The following is a 15,593-nucleotide window of genomic DNA, read 5'->3' on the forward strand; positions in this document are numbered from 1 at the left end:
CACTAATTAACCCTCGAATTTTCCTTAAGTCATTGAATTGGATGGAATACGCATCGGCAACCAAATTATTCTTCAATAGTTCCCTACATGAACAACATAATAGAGATACAATCAAAGATCATTACGCTTTGTGAAAATCATAAGCATTGACAAGGCATTCGTAACTATGAACAAGAAATTTACTTAACACGATTGTGACTAGCAACCTCCTCTACTTATTAATATAAGTTCATAACGATTAGGTGAAACTCCCTTATATTCTAGCATCAAATTCATGCATGCAAACTAAGCGGGCCCTCTTAATCAACACACAAGAATAAGTTCTTAATCAAACAGTTAAGTAAATTGTATTCACAATTTATGAAATCACAACTGAAAGTAATCAATTTATATTGCAAATATAATCATGGTTTCAAAGTCTCCTCTAGCTAAAACAAATTTAGCTCCTCATGTTCGTAAAACAAAGATAATTAAACTTAAACATTAAAAACAAAGATAGAATACACCTAGAAACACTCCAGGTGGCTCCTCCTTCCTTCCTTGCTGCGCATAATGGGGATTTGTCACATCCCGGCCCGGGGCGGACCACTTCCCGGGCCCGCTCCACCACCGTAGCACGATATTGTCCGCTTTGGACCCCGACCATGCCCTCACGGTTTTATTTTTGGGAACTCACACAAGAACTTCCCAGTGGGTCACCCATCATGGGATTGCTCTCGCGCACTACTCGCTTAACTTCGGAGTTCCCATGAAACCCGAAGCCAGTGAGCTCCCAAAAGGCCTCGTGCTAGGTAGGGATGAGAATATACATATAAGGATCACTCCCCTGGGCGATGTGGGATGTCACAGGATTTGTGTGAATTTAGGCTCTTGAGGTGTAATGGATAGTGTGGTGTGAAATTGTGGTAGATGATGGTGTTTATGAGTGCTGTGGCATCATGTATTTATAGGGTGAAGGGAAGGCACGAAATTGGGCTGAAAATGAGAGGAATTAGGACTCCAAATCACCAAAGAACAATGACACTTTCAATCAGATTCCAAGGAGGACAATGAATGGTCCTTATGGCAGATTCTAGAACTTCTAGAAGGGTTACATGTGGTATAAACTTAGGGCACGAAAATAGGGCTTTTAGAACCTGATATTTAGGTGATTTAATGTGAAAATGAGTCCTCTTTGCGGTTGGAATTAAGGTAGGAAAAGATTAGGATAAGATAAGATAAGATAAGGTAGGAATAAGGTTAGGTTGTTTGGATAATGTTCCAGGTTTCTTGCTCTTTCCTTATCTTCTTTGTCTTGAACTTGTTTCTCCAGATTTGTAGCATCTTCCTAGCCTATTTTGACTTCAAATTCGTCCATCCACCTTGCTCCATATGCAAGCTATCCATTCTATGCCCAAAACTACTCCAAATGGCTCCAAAATGCACTTTTTTGCCAACTTTGCCATTAGGACCTACAAACACACGAAAATAGCTTAAATCACTATAATAAATAGAAACTAACTATGTAAATGCAAAGAAACAAGCTAACAAAGTTGCATAAATATGCTCCCATCACTCTTCCATGTGTTCGGCTCGTCTATGCCACGACTGCGGTGTATGTAGTACGTTCCTAGCAAGCGAGCGAATTTCTTGTAGGTTGACGATTGACGGTTGAACTTGAGCTGGATTGAGTGACTGTTTCTCTCTATCCGTCGTGCTGCCTACTCCAATGTGAGGTGGATAATGCTCCTTACGGGCTTAGCCGCGAATAAACGCTTCGTCTGGAAGGCTACTCATGTTGATTATCGAAGTGTGGCCCCAACCATGAATGTATGCTCGTCTGTGGGCTTATTCGAGAGTGCACACTCATTTGAGTGTGGCCTCAACCATGAATGTATGCTCATCTGTGGGCCTATTCGAGAGTGCACGCTCATTCGAGCTCTAAGACGGGAGTATACACTATCTCGAGGGCCTAGTTCGGAGTGTACACTACCGGAACGATTAGTTTATGGTTGGTCGAATGGCTGCTTGCTGGGATGTTGCTGGAGAGGTTCTTCGTCTGCCCTTGTCCTACCTCGGGACACCTCGTATGGGCACATTGCATCTCGGTGCGCTGCAAGAGCTGATTCACCAAGGTCACCTGTTGTGCAAAGGCGTTCGTTAACTCTATGACTTGTCGAAACAAGTGTTGTTCTCCATTTGGGTTGGAAGAGTTTTGACAGAATGAGTCTCCTTGGGTAGTGAAAGTATGGTAAACTTCGGGTGCGAGATTTGAGTTGGGAAATTAATACACCACGGGAGTGGGTTGAATTGCATACGGTGCACGTGGGTGTGAGGCTAGGGCTCGGCTCGGTAACGGGTTTGGCTAGCGTTGCTTGGGCCGGCTTGCCTTAGGCTTGGGCCCGTGTGAGCTTAAATGGCATGGCTTGGACCGATGTTGCTTTTATGGTGATTGCCATGGTGGGGCCTCATGGTGGTGGTGCCGCTCCACTTGTCGCGTTTAGTCTCGTGGATCGCCGTGGTCTCATTTCTTGAACGTTGGAATTTCCTTTTGTTGAGATTCTTGAATCTCTTGTCATTGTACTTCTCTTTTACGTTTTATCTAAGAATTTTTGTAAATAAAAATTCCAAGAGTAAGAACGTATGAAAAATCTACAAATGAATAAGAAAACAAAAAATCTTGAATGTGAGAGTCTTCTACGAACTTGTGACTCAAGCTGTCAATAAAAGCACCAATTTGTGGAAGCAAATTTCCGCCTTCTTCTTCTTGGACAAAAATGCACCTGCAAAATAATTAACAACTTAGGTCAAGGCCAAGAGCCTCACGCACCCACGATGAATGAGGGAGCTTTGGCCGAAGAACCTCCGATGCCAAATTTAGAATTTGAGAGAGAATGTGTTTAGAGAAATTTTGGAGAATTTTAGAAGAGAATTGGACTTAGGTTTTTGGGAGAAATGAGGGCTATTTATAGGGGTGTGGCTGGCCCCCTATTTGGAGAAAAGGGGTCCGGCCATTTATGGTGGTTTTTTGCTAAATAATATATTGCAATCAATTAAGAAATTAATTAGAAAATTAACCAATTAATTTTGGTAATTAATCCTAATTTGAAAAGAATAAATAGAGGTTACCTTGTGGGGAGGATTTGATGAGGATTGATGAAATATGTTTTGAATAAATACCTATTTTGATCATCTTTGGCCTTGATTGAGCCGTTATTGTCTACTTCTTGTGCGTGGGAGTTCCGGTGTGCCTTGAGGGTAATTTTGTCTTTTTTTATCCAAGAATTCATGTGTTGCCTCCATATTTTTCTTGATTATTTTTGGCTCCACAAATGCTTTTAAAACAAATTATATGTAGTTTAAAAAATAGAAAATTGTTGATGTGGCAATTGGTTAAAACCTCATAATCAAATCGTAGAAAGAAATCAATGTTTGATCTAAAATGTATTGCAAAATGCAAGGGATTCTAATTTCTCCCTTTAAATATGTAACTTACAAGACTTGTAGTTGAAGTAATATTTATTCATTTATTCAAGATTCTGTTCGACTTCCCGTGTTCAAGGCTTCAAGCTATATTAGTAGATGATGGATCCAAACAATCACATATGGGTTCTTCCAACAACAAAAAAAAAAAAAAAAAAAAAAAAAAAAAAAAACAATCACATATGGTGGTGGAGGTCCACATGCTGAGAGGGTTCTGCTTAGCCTGGTCTGAGAGTGACACTTGACTTAGATGTCACTAGGATCAAAATTCAAGCAAACATAGATCTAATAATTTAATAAATAACACAACTTATGCAGGAGGAAGAAATCAAACAAATAGCTCCAATCACAAAATGATGTGAATCCGATGCCTTATTTAAATCCCAAAATTTCCCCCATTTATTAAAGTGAAAATACATTGAAAATTGGAAATTCATGCACCAAACAATGTATAATACACATTTGTTTTTTAATCATTAGATGAGATGAGTTCAGTTTATCTTTTTTAAAGTATATAAAGACATTTTATCATTTAATTTGCCAAATATATCATACATTGTTGTATAATAAAACTATTTAAAACATACGAGTCATATGATACATGTGACTTATGATCAATAACCTGTTGTATGTTTAAGATAAGAACACTAAATGATGTTTCATCTCATAAATCATGTCAAATAACACATACGGATTAAAATCGTAAAATCTCTCTACATATAAAGCCAGGAGGCCTTTTTGGGGTCACCGACTTCACCAAAAAATTTTGGACAAAAATATCTCTCAAACAAAAAAGTTCAAAAACAATCTAAAATTATTCTTAAAACCTTTGTGCATATCCACGAAGGGAGTTGAGTTTTTTTTTTTTTTTTTACTGGATGGAATAAGAGAGGAAGAGAGTGAAAAAAAGAATAAAAACAAAATGGTTAAAATAAAGAACAAAAAAGAATAATAATAATAATAATAAAAAATAAAAAAACAGTGTTTGCATCTACAACCTCCGCTGGGCTTCTAGTTTGTTGGCTACCACCGGTGTGGGTTCGTGCGTGTGTATTTGTGACGGTCATGTTCCCCAAACCCAAAAACTCCATAAAAACTATATAAACATTTTGGGTGGACCGCGGAAGCTGGAGGAGGAGATTGATTGTTTCGATTGAAAGGATCAAATTGCATCGAACGCAGTCGATTGAAGCAGAAAAGGAAGAAGATTTTGGCGATGGGGGATGCCAAGAGGAACACTTCTTCTTCTTCCGGCAGTGACGAGGAGATACGAGCACAAGTGGCCAAGGCGGTGGAGGAGGTGAAGGAGCTGCAGGACAAAGCTGCTTCCTTTGTATCCAGAGCCGCCACCGACGAGCAATCCCTCCGCCAGCGCGCCCAATCTCTCGATTCCTCCATCCGCCGCCTCCGCTCCCAGCTTTATTCACTGCTTTCCAGCAAGGCCTTGGATCCCAAGTTAGCAGAAAAGGTAAGTTCTTTCGACCCCTTTTCTGGTTTTTGTATCCTTCTGCTGCTTCTGCATGTCTGTGCATGTAAATCCAACTGCTGAAATTGCTGATTTAGCTTATTTCCTGGATCCATTCATCGCCCATTTTGTGATTTTGCTTTCTGGGATTGTAATTTTTCATGAAATTGCAATGGAATGTTTGGAATTTATGGGTGTTTTGGATGGATATGTTACTGGCAGCTGGAAGAAGATTTGCAGAGGGCCACATGTGTGTTGGTGGATGGCGAGGCCGCTTCGTTTCTTCCTGGGAAATCTCAGGGTACCCTTTTCATTAACTGCCTCATTGATCATTTAATCTGAGGTTTTTGCTTTAGTTTTGTGTTAATTGATTGGATTGAGCCGTTGTATGTATGTTAAAGGGTTAAAATTTACGCAGGAGGAGGGTTTCTAAGGATGTTTCTCGGTCCTATCAATGTGCGTTCCTCTAGCAAAGATATCCAACTCAAGGTTAAAGAGGAATACAACGCTTACAGAGTACGTAATACGTCTTATTGCTTTACGCTTTTCTCCCAATTTGCTTTTTATTCTGGTATAGAACATATATCGTGAGCTAAATGTACACAATGTTTTGAAAACTGGTGGAATATATTCATCTTGCATTGGAGGTAACAATAGTATTCCTTACTTTAAATATGCTAAGTGAAGAATCAGTTATTGGGATCATGCCTTTAGTTCATGGTTACCAACTGAGCCAACTAATTACAGTCAATAGGGCCTAGGAAGAACCTAAGACTTATTCATGCTTAAGTGGTTTCACGTACAAAAAAAGACCACTTTGTCTCTTTCTTGAATTATTTTTCAAAGGATGGTTTTTGTTTCCCTTTTTTAATAGCCCTTTGAATGACACAAGTGACATAAACGATCTCTATGATTTCAGGATAACCGGGGTTTATTCCTTCATTCCATGACTTTTTTGTCTTTTTTTTTTTTTTAATTTCCTCTCACTAACAAGCTATCTTGAATTGCAATAGGTATACGTTTCAATACAACTAGAAGGCCCTTGAGGTTAAATTGACTACTTATTCTTCCATCAGAGATAAATAAGTGTGCTTGGAAATTCTTATCATTCATCTTAGTGATTTATGCTAATCAACATAACCTCAAGGTCATAAATGTTTTACTTGCCCCCTTTTTGTAATTATGCCTTCTTGTTTTCGTTGAGATCTGCTCCCTGAGAGTAGAATTGACTCATATAGTATGCTTTCCCTCATGCTGCTTCGTTACTCTTTATCTCATATAGCTACTTTCTCCATCTTGACTACAAAGAGTGTCAAGCAAAAATAGTTTGAGCAGCTTACATACAATGATATTACTATGGAGCAGGATAGAACTGCCCTGCTATTCCTTATTTTTCCAGCAACACTACTTATACTAAGATCTTGGATTTGGGATGGATGTTTGCCAGCGTTTCCAGTTCAGGCTTACCAGGTACATTGAGATCACGTGTTTCATATCGTATGATTTGAATGTGCTGAAATTTGTGTCTATATGGATGATTTCATAATGGATTTGACTTGATTTTATGCTGATCAAGGCATGGCTGTTATTCCTCTACACTGGTTTGGCCCTGCGAGAAAACATACTGAGAGTAAATGGAAGTGATATTCGTCCATGGTAAATGCATAGCATCTTTCCTCCGACATTTTTTCCTTTTCCCTGGCTGTTAATCCTCTACACTGGTTTACAAGATAAAATAACCAAGTTTGTGACCTCGTATGCTCAACTTGGGTCGATAACATCTGTAGTTTCTTTACAATAATGAAGCTGAATTAAGTCAAGTTCTGTGTGCGCATGCAGGTGTTTGTTTATATATATTGGTTCCAAATTGTGTTGGTTCAACTAGTACTTGTAATCACGTACGGAATGTTTAGGATCCATGTATAATTTCAGAGTAATTGTAATATCTGTTCTCTCTTTTCCTAAGTAACGTAAAAGTTTCATTTTTTTGAGGTATCATTTATTGAGGTGTGAAGGTGGATAAAACCAAGGAAACTTTGTCTATAATTGTTATTCATGGTCAATCTGATGACTTAGTACTATTATTTTTCATAACTTATCACAGAAATTTCTTGTGCCCACTTTTGTGATTTGGGTTGAAGGTACATAAACCAAGGAAACGTTATTTGCAATTGTAATTCATAGTCAATCTTATGACTTGGTACTATAATTTTTCACAACTTACCACGTTAACTCGGATATGATTCCTTTTGTCATCCCATGCATTGATTCTTCTGGTGGAGCTTAATTCACGACAAACCCATATGTTGTCAAAATGGTCATTCATGCATCTATTTTGGTTAGTTAATTGGCATTGTAACTGAACAAACGAATTTCTTATACTGATATGCTTGTGCAGGTGGATATACCATCACTATTGTGCTGTGTTTATGGCCCTTGTTAGTCTCACATGGGAGATTAAAGGACAACCAAATTGTTCCCAAAAGCAGGTAACTTTTTTGTTTTATTGTGTGTTAGTGTTAATAGCTTTGGCACCGTTAATGATTTTGTTAAATCTTGTCCAGAGAGGTGTGCAACTTTTCCTACAATGGGCTATGATGCAAGGAGTTGCTATGCTTTTACAAAATAGATATCAACGCCAGAGACTCTATACTCGAATTGCATTGGGAAAGGTTCCATTAAAAAGATAAATTGTTTGATTACAAAATTTAAGCCTGATTCTGGTGTTTTATATATTTGTTTTGCAATTTCAGGCCAAAAGAATGGATGTGGTCTGGGGAGAAACAGCAGGCGTAGATGGTCAATTGTGGATTCTATGTCCAATACTATTTGTTTTACAGGTGATTGGACAACCTGATTAGTTTTTACATATGGCAGAATTTGAACTAAGGATCTACCGCTACCCCACCTTATCCCAATCCCACTTGAGCTAAAGCTCATGGGCAGTTGGTAGATATATGATTTAACCATGCTAAATACAACCTTGTTAACTGACTGCATTGACTTAATCATGCGTCATAGGAGTTTGCATGATATGCAGCAGAACGAATTGGTGAAGAAAAATCATAGTCTGTAGAGTTTCGATTGAGTAGTTTTCTTTTAAGTTGCAGCACAAAATGATAGGTTGCATCACTTATGCTTGCCTTCGTGCAAGATAGAGATTGGACTGGTACACCACAGATAAACTGAAATAGGTTATGTATGATGTGCAAATGGGTGGGTGGGAAAAGTTGCGTAAGTAGTGATTCGTTCTTTCAATGAAATGCAATGCAGACCAAGTCTGCTCCATTTTTTAATTCTATCCAGTGACTTGAATGCAATAATAACTGAATAATTGTTTGTGCTTGTTGTTTTAGGGTTTTGAGGCATATGTCGGAATACAGTTGCTCACAACTGCTTTTATTGGCGTTGTTTCGGAATGGCAGGTAATTTTTACCGAAAGCTTTCTCTGATTTATGTGAACAAGAACAAAATTGAAAGAGCATCATGTTGTCTTCAGAAATTAGACAGTTTGATGAGCCCCCTGTAATTTTCAAAAACAGAAGGGCTAACATTACATCTTCACGAAACATCAAGAGAACTTGGTGTAGTTTACTCAAAAGTGGAACCATATGTGACGGGAAAAATATTTTTGGCAGGTGAGTTTTTGCGGCGTGCTGTTGGTTTTAATGGCAGTTGGGAACTTTGTAAATACGGTACAGACGCTTATGGTGAAGTCGAGGTTTAAGGCAAAGATGAAAAGAAGTAAGAGCAAGCAGGATCTGTAGTAAGGAAGGGCCGACCCCAATCGGTAGGATTAATCTCCCTGGAGCATCATAGGAACTCATTTTTGTAATTTTTTTCTGTTTACTAAAAGTTGTTTCAACACTGGTAGCGAAAATTGCCTTTCGTTTTGAGCTTTTTATGAATGTAGAATTGATTACTTTACGAGTCTGGTCTGGTCTTGAGTTAATTTTTTGTACACAAAAATGTTCGGTATATGGGATTTATATGCATCTACAGTTGAAAGTCAAGTCACGAATGTGCTCATCGGCCATTTCATGCATGTGCAACATCATCTTCTGTTGGTCGCATGCATGTGAACAATTGTCGCATATAATTAGAGAGAGATTGCTAACATGTAATTAGAGAGACGATTGTCATTGGCGTTAGTATTGGCATATAATTGGAGAGACAGTGAAAGCGGAAAAGTGAAAACTAGTGCATGAAAAAAAGGGTTTGGTTTTCAGCCACGTACTAGACGCTAGGGAGTACACGTGATGCAAAAGGAAGGAGTCTCATCACACAGCCTTTTCATCCTGAAATGGAACTTAGAAAAGACACCATCACTACAATGCTTTGATTACGAAATACAAGGAATAAAGTGTAAACAATGTGGAATGATTTCCGTACACGCCTACATGGAAATAAGGGAAAATGATCCTTGCTGGATCTTTTTCCTTGGAGATCTTAGGAATCCCATGATCGTAATCTTTTATCGTACATCGTGCGATCAGAAATCATTTCAAATTTTAAAATTTAAAATTAAATATAAATAGTACGTAACGAAAACTGACCGGCACGATGTACGATAAAAGATCATGATTACGAGATTCTTAGGATCCTCAGGAAAAGGATTTGGCGAGGATCCTTTTCCGGAAATAAACACAAGTGTGCAGATAAAAAAAAATAGGTGTGCAGAAATTACTTTTCTAAATATATCTCAAAGTGTATGAATAATGGCAAATGAATTATGTACACTCCTAACAAAAAACAAACAGGAGGTGTGCATGAAGTGAAAAAAGGTATACAGAAATAACTTTCCTAGATAAATCTGAGATTTTCGCATCATTTTCAACTGGCAACATCTCAAATAAAAGAGAATGCTTTCAACAACTTGAGCTACGGTCCTCGGTAATAATACAACATTGATCAAACAATGCAAATTACATCCGGATATGAATACTTTGATAATTTTAATAATCATGTGTACATGTCTTATGAACAAAGGGCCCCATCACTCATGTAATTAACTTGAAAACCAAGAAAGAATAAAAAGAATCAAGTCAATGGAAGTTCATGTCTACTATTTATAACTGTCTTTATATATATATATATATATATATATATATATATTCTATAGTGATTTTTCTGTACATTTGTTTATCAATTGGGAAGGGTGTTGCGTTGGGGATTTGGAGAGAGGGAAGGAAGGAGAGTTGCAATCGGGGAGATTTGGGAAATGAATATAGTGTGGAATTCTAACCGGAATAAAAATTGAGAAGGGAAGCTTGAGTGGAGGTTTGGGTCTCTAGTATTTATTATTGTGGAAACTTCAAAAAGAATTTAGATATATATATTAGAGGCTATTTTGGGAATAATAGTGAGTGAGAAAATAACATTTTAATTTTTTTAACTTTTTTTGGTAGGTGGGGAGATGAGTATAGCAACATGTCTATATTTTAGTTAATCATTTATAGATCATCTTTACGAAAAAAAAACCATTAAGACGTTCATTTTGACACATGTTTTGTTTCTTTTTGCTTCTTTTTACTAAAAGCAACAAATAAATTAAGATGCATGTATTTATCAATTTTAATTGTTACAAATTCTTCCCTGGTTTGTTGAACCTTTAATACTTGTTGCAGAAAGAGAAATAGTACAGCCTGGGACCTTCGTCAAATTAGATGTTTAAATTTTTTTTTTTCTTAAAAAATGGGACAATTGGTGGTAAGCCAATAGAATTTTACGGGATAACTTTTATGTATTCCATAATTCTGAATAAAAGGTACATAGCATCTTTGTTACAAAAGGAAACAAATAAAGGACATAATGCCTTTCCTAAACAATGACTAGTAATTACAAATATATTTACATTTCTTTTCTCCTAAATATTTACTTTTTCCAATACTCCCCCTCAAGTATGCCCAACTTGACAAGTGAATCACCAAACCTTCTACTACATACGGCATGGGTAAGAACATCTGCAAGTTGTTCATCTGAGTTCACAAATGGTATTGACACAATCTTCTTCTCCAGCTTTTCTTTGATAAAATGTCTTTCAACTTCAACATACTTAGTCCCGTCATGCTGTACCGGATTCTCGGCTATCTCTCTAGCGGACTTATTATCACAATACAACTTTATTGCCTCCTTTTGTTTGAAACCAAGACTCCAAAGTAACGTTCGCAACCAAAGCATCTCGCACACACCATGTGCCATTCCTCGATATTCAGCTTTAGCAGAAGATCTTGATACCACATTTTGCTTCTTACTTCGCCAAGTAACCAAATTACCTCCAACAAATGTAAAATACCCAGATGTAGATCTTCTATCAGTCACATCACCTGCCCGATCAGCGTCTGTAAACCCCTCGATCCTCATATGTCCATGACATTCATACAAAATTCCTTTACCCGGAGCAGACTTCAAGTATGCTAAGATTCTCATTACTGCCGCCATATGATCCACACTTGGTGAGTGCATGAATTGACTGACCACACTTACCGCATACGTAATATCTAGTGAGATAAATAAATCAATCTCCCCACCAGTCTTTGATATCTACCTTTATCAACCGGTTCCTGATCTGGATAAATCCCCAAATAATGTTTCTCTACGATAGGAGTGTCCACAGGCTTACACCCTAGCATGCCTGTTTCCTTTAATAAATCTAGAACATATTTACACTGAGACAAGAAAATACCTTTAGATGATCGAGCGACTTCCACGCCAAGAAAATTTTTTAAGTCTCCCAAACTCTTCATCTCGAACTCTGCAGCTAGGTTTTGTTCAAGCTTCACCATCTCTTCTAAATCATCACCAGTTATTATCATGTCATCTACATAAATGATTAAAGCAGTCACTTTACCACTTCCCCGCTTTACAAATAATGTATGATCCGAATGGCTTTGATAATACCCAATCCTCCTCATAACCTGAGTAAATCTATCAAACCATGCACGAGGTGATTGCTTAAGTCCATAGAGTGACTTTAGCAATCTACACACTTCGGTCTTCCCTCTGGCATTGTACCCCGGAGGAAGATCCATATATACCTCTTCTTCCAAGTACCCATGAAGAAAGACATTTTTCACATCAAACTGTTTTAGTGGCCAATTTAAGTTTGCAGCTAAAGAAATCAGAACACATACCGTATTCATCTTTGCTATTGGAGAAAATGTCTCCTGATAATCAATACCATAAATTTGAGTATAACCCTTTGCTACTAACCATGTTTTATATCTATCTACCGATCCATCTGCCTTGTATTTAACTGTAAAGACCCATCTACACCCAACTGGCTTCTTTCCTTTGGGTAGCTCCATTATCTCCCATGTATCATTTTTATGTAGTGCCATCATTTCCTCATCCATTGCAGCAGCCCATTTAGAATCCCTCAATGCCTCCTCAACTCGGGTTGGTACTTGGATTGCTTCCACATTGTTAACCCAGGCTTGACGTTACGGCGCAAGGCTTGAGCATGACACATGGTTAGCTATTGGGTACTTCATTTTCCCTTCAGGAGAAAACCTGTCAGGAGGAACACCACGATTTTTCCTTGGCGGCAACTGATATGTACTCATAATATTATCTTGATTAGTTACATGAGCATTAGTAGTACTTAGCCCAGGAATATTCAGAGAAGACACATTGGGTGGCACTATGTGGTTCGAGAGAGAGGGGGTTGTGGATTCGGCCACTACTTGCTGTTGTAGTGGCATACCTGGTTCGGCACTTTCCTATTGAGCCCCTGCATCACACTCGGCAATTTCCTGGGGAACCCTTTCATCACACTCGGCAGCACCATTTCCTGCATCACACTTGGCTTCTTGCTGAGACCCATTATCCACATTCTTGGCACTTCCTTGCCGAGAGTCTCCATTAATATTTTTATCACCAAATGCTCCCCCTAAGCTACATATTTCCAACCACCCAAGATCACTAATAGTCTCCCCCTGGTGATCAAAAAGTGTTGAAAACGAAGCATAAAAGAACTCGGATTCGGAAAAAGTAACATCCATGGTCACTTACATATGGCGAGTTTCAGGATGGTAGCACTTGTACCCTTTTTGTTGAGGAGCAAATCCCAGAAAAACGCACCGGTGAGCACACGGATCTAACTTACTCCGATGAACCTTGTGGATATGGATATAAGCTACACACTTGAATACACGAGGAGTAAGATGATTACTTGATACGATGGGTACTAAATTGGTTAATACTTGAAGAGCTGTTCTAAAGTCCACAACCCGGGAAGGCAAACGATTAATAACATACACATCATAGGTGATGACATCAGGTCAGAACCGTTTAGGTACGGATGCACCAATGAGCAAAGCACGGACAGTCTCCAGGATATGACGGTTATTTCTCTCAGCAACCCTATTTTGTTGTGGGGTATGAGGACAAGTAGTCTCATGTAGAGTTCCTTGATCCTGAAGGAAACAGGACAACTCGGAACCAATATACTCTCCTTCATTATCAGAGCGGAGAACTTTAATAACAGAGGAATATTGTGTTACTACCATTTGAGAAAAAGATCGAAACACCATACTCACATCATTTTTATTTTTCATCACATAAATCCACATCATACGAGTGCAATCATCAACAAAAGTAATAAACCATTTAACCCTAGATGTAGTACTAATAGGAGAGGGACCCCAAACATCTGAATGCACAAGATCAAAAGGAAACAATCTTTTATTCATACTAGGAGGAAACGAAGTGCGATGACTCTTCGCGAAAATACATACTTCACAATGTAAGTCTGATTCTTTTATTTCATGAAATAAACTAGGCAACATACGCCTTAAATAACCAAAGGAAGCATGTCCTAAGCGACGATGCAATAACCACACTTCTTGTAAATTATTAGTACGGGATGCTCGAACCGTATTGGCTCTGCCAGGAATGATGTCATCCACATAATATAACCCCTTTCTCTTAGTGCCATGCCCAATTATCTCCTTGGCCTGAATATCCTGAAGCAACAAAACAGTGGATGCATAAGTACAACACAATCTAATTGCTTAGTAACTTGAGGAATAGATAACAAATTATGAGATAACGAGGGAACAAGCAAGCAGTGATGAAGGGGAAGGGCCGAAGTGAGGTGCACTGTGCCGGCCCCCAAAACTGGTGTTGTTGTTCCGTTAGCAGTTGCTATACACTTCTGTGGACTTGTTGTCATACTAGAAAATAAATTCTTATCAAAAGTCATATGATCAGTTGCACCCGAGTCTAGAATCCAACCTGTATGATGTTTTATATCAGAGGCTAAAAGAACACGCCTCATACTACCTGGAGTGGCCGGGGTTTCACTAGGGGTGGTCTTGGTCAACAAGCTTTGACTTGAATCACTTGAGGAGGGCACGACATCCTTGGTGGTAGTGGCAATGGATGCTCGGCTTCCACTTGCTCCATTAGCGGCTTGTTCCTTGGCACGTAATTTCTTCTTCAATTTAGGGAACCATTCGGGTACTTCATGTTTCTGAAAACATGTGTCCTCTGTATGACGGGTTTGACCACAAAAAGTTCACTTCAGATCATCTTTGTTTTCCTAAGTGAATGGCTGAGAATTGGCCGTTGGAGATGGGTTTAAAAACCGGGTACCAGAAGGTGGTCGTGATATCATAACTACTGGAGGAGCTCCTCCTTGGTTCCCCACGCCACTACTTCCCATCATAGTTGCATGGCGTTGTGCTTCTCGCCTAACAACGGAGAACACCTCTTCCACAGACGGTAATGGTTGAGTTCTCAAAATATCACTACGCACTTTGTCAAAAATATCACCAAGCCCTGCTAGGAAGGCATGCACACGATCCAATTGAATTTCTTCTCGAAATGTCTTTAAGCCAACAACACACTCCATCTTGATTGGTCTTCTTTGATCCAATTCTTGCCAAACCGCTTTGAGATCAGCATAGTATACACCGATAGGTCTTCCTTCCTAGCAAAGTCGAAATGACTTCACCTTCAAATCATAAATCTGAGAAATATCAGACCCATCATAATACATTCGAGCAACCTCTTCCCATACTTCTTAGTTGTACGAAGATGAATGAAAAATCCCACGATGGTAAGAACCATGGAATTAATCAACCACCCTTTTCACAATTGCGTTCCTTGTCTCCTAAGCTTCATACTCAGCACTATTCTCCTTGGTCTCCTTGACGCTCCCTGTCACGAACCCTTTCTTGCCACGTCCAGCGATATACATCTCCTATGCCTTGGACCACAAAGGATAGTTTGACCCATTCAGCTTTACAGTACTTGGTACGGCCAAAGCATCACTCTGAATAACAACTAGATTCACAACTGAGCCGTGGATAGAGCCATATGCTTTGCCCTCCAACTTCAGCCTTAACTCACCTTTGTCCCCCGTCATTGATCACGTCACGGTACACCACAAAGAACACACACACACAAGCCGTAGCAGTACACAGCCCACTGCATTGCAGTTAGTTTTTCTGCGGCAAAGATGCAGCAAAAATAACCAAGCAGCTTTCCTTCTCACGACACAAGCAGCACGGTGGTGGGATTAGGGTTACAGTTGGCTCTGGTGCCAAATAGAATTTTATGGGATAACTTTTCTATATTCCATAATTCTAAATAAAAGGTACATACAATCCTTGTTATAAAAGGAAACAAATAAAGGACATAATACCTTTCCTAAACAATG

General features: G+C 38.8%; 1 protein-coding gene across 1 annotated transcript; it reads left to right on the forward strand.

Annotated features, from left to right (window-relative positions):
• Window positions 1-4,458: 4,458 nt before the first annotated feature.
• On the forward strand, window positions 4,459-8,935 carry LOC137712869 (uncharacterized). The gene is made up of 10 exons (XM_068452047.1): window positions 4,459-4,930; window positions 5,150-5,228; window positions 5,346-5,443; window positions 6,293-6,397; window positions 6,504-6,583; window positions 7,326-7,416; window positions 7,492-7,599; window positions 7,681-7,767; window positions 8,284-8,352; window positions 8,566-8,935. The coding sequence occupies exons 1-10, from the start codon at window positions 4,679-4,681 to the stop codon at window positions 8,692-8,694; spliced, it is 1,098 nt and encodes a 365-aa protein (XP_068308148.1). The 5' UTR covers window positions 4,459-4,678; the 3' UTR covers window positions 8,695-8,935.
• The last annotated feature ends 6,658 nt before the right edge of the window (window positions 8,936-15,593 follow it).

The sequence above is a fragment of the Pyrus communis genome, chromosome 13 (assembly GCF_963583255.1).
Source record: "Pyrus communis chromosome 13, drPyrComm1.1, whole genome shotgun sequence".
Classification (NCBI taxonomy): Eukaryota; Viridiplantae; Streptophyta; class Magnoliopsida; order Rosales; family Rosaceae; genus Pyrus; species Pyrus communis.

Coding starts and splice junctions, on each gene's coding strand:
- LOC137712869 (XM_068452047.1), top strand. CDS start 4,679: ATGGGGGATGCCAAGAGGAACACTTCTTCTTCTTCCGGCAGTGACGAG. Junction 6,398..6,503: donor TTCCAGTTCAGGCTTACCAG/GTACATTGAGAT, acceptor ATGCTGATCAAG/GCATGGCTGTTATTCCTCTA. Junction 8,353..8,565: donor GCGTTGTTTCGGAATGGCAG/GTAATTTTTACC, acceptor TATTTTTGGCAG/GTGAGTTTTTGCGGCGTGCT.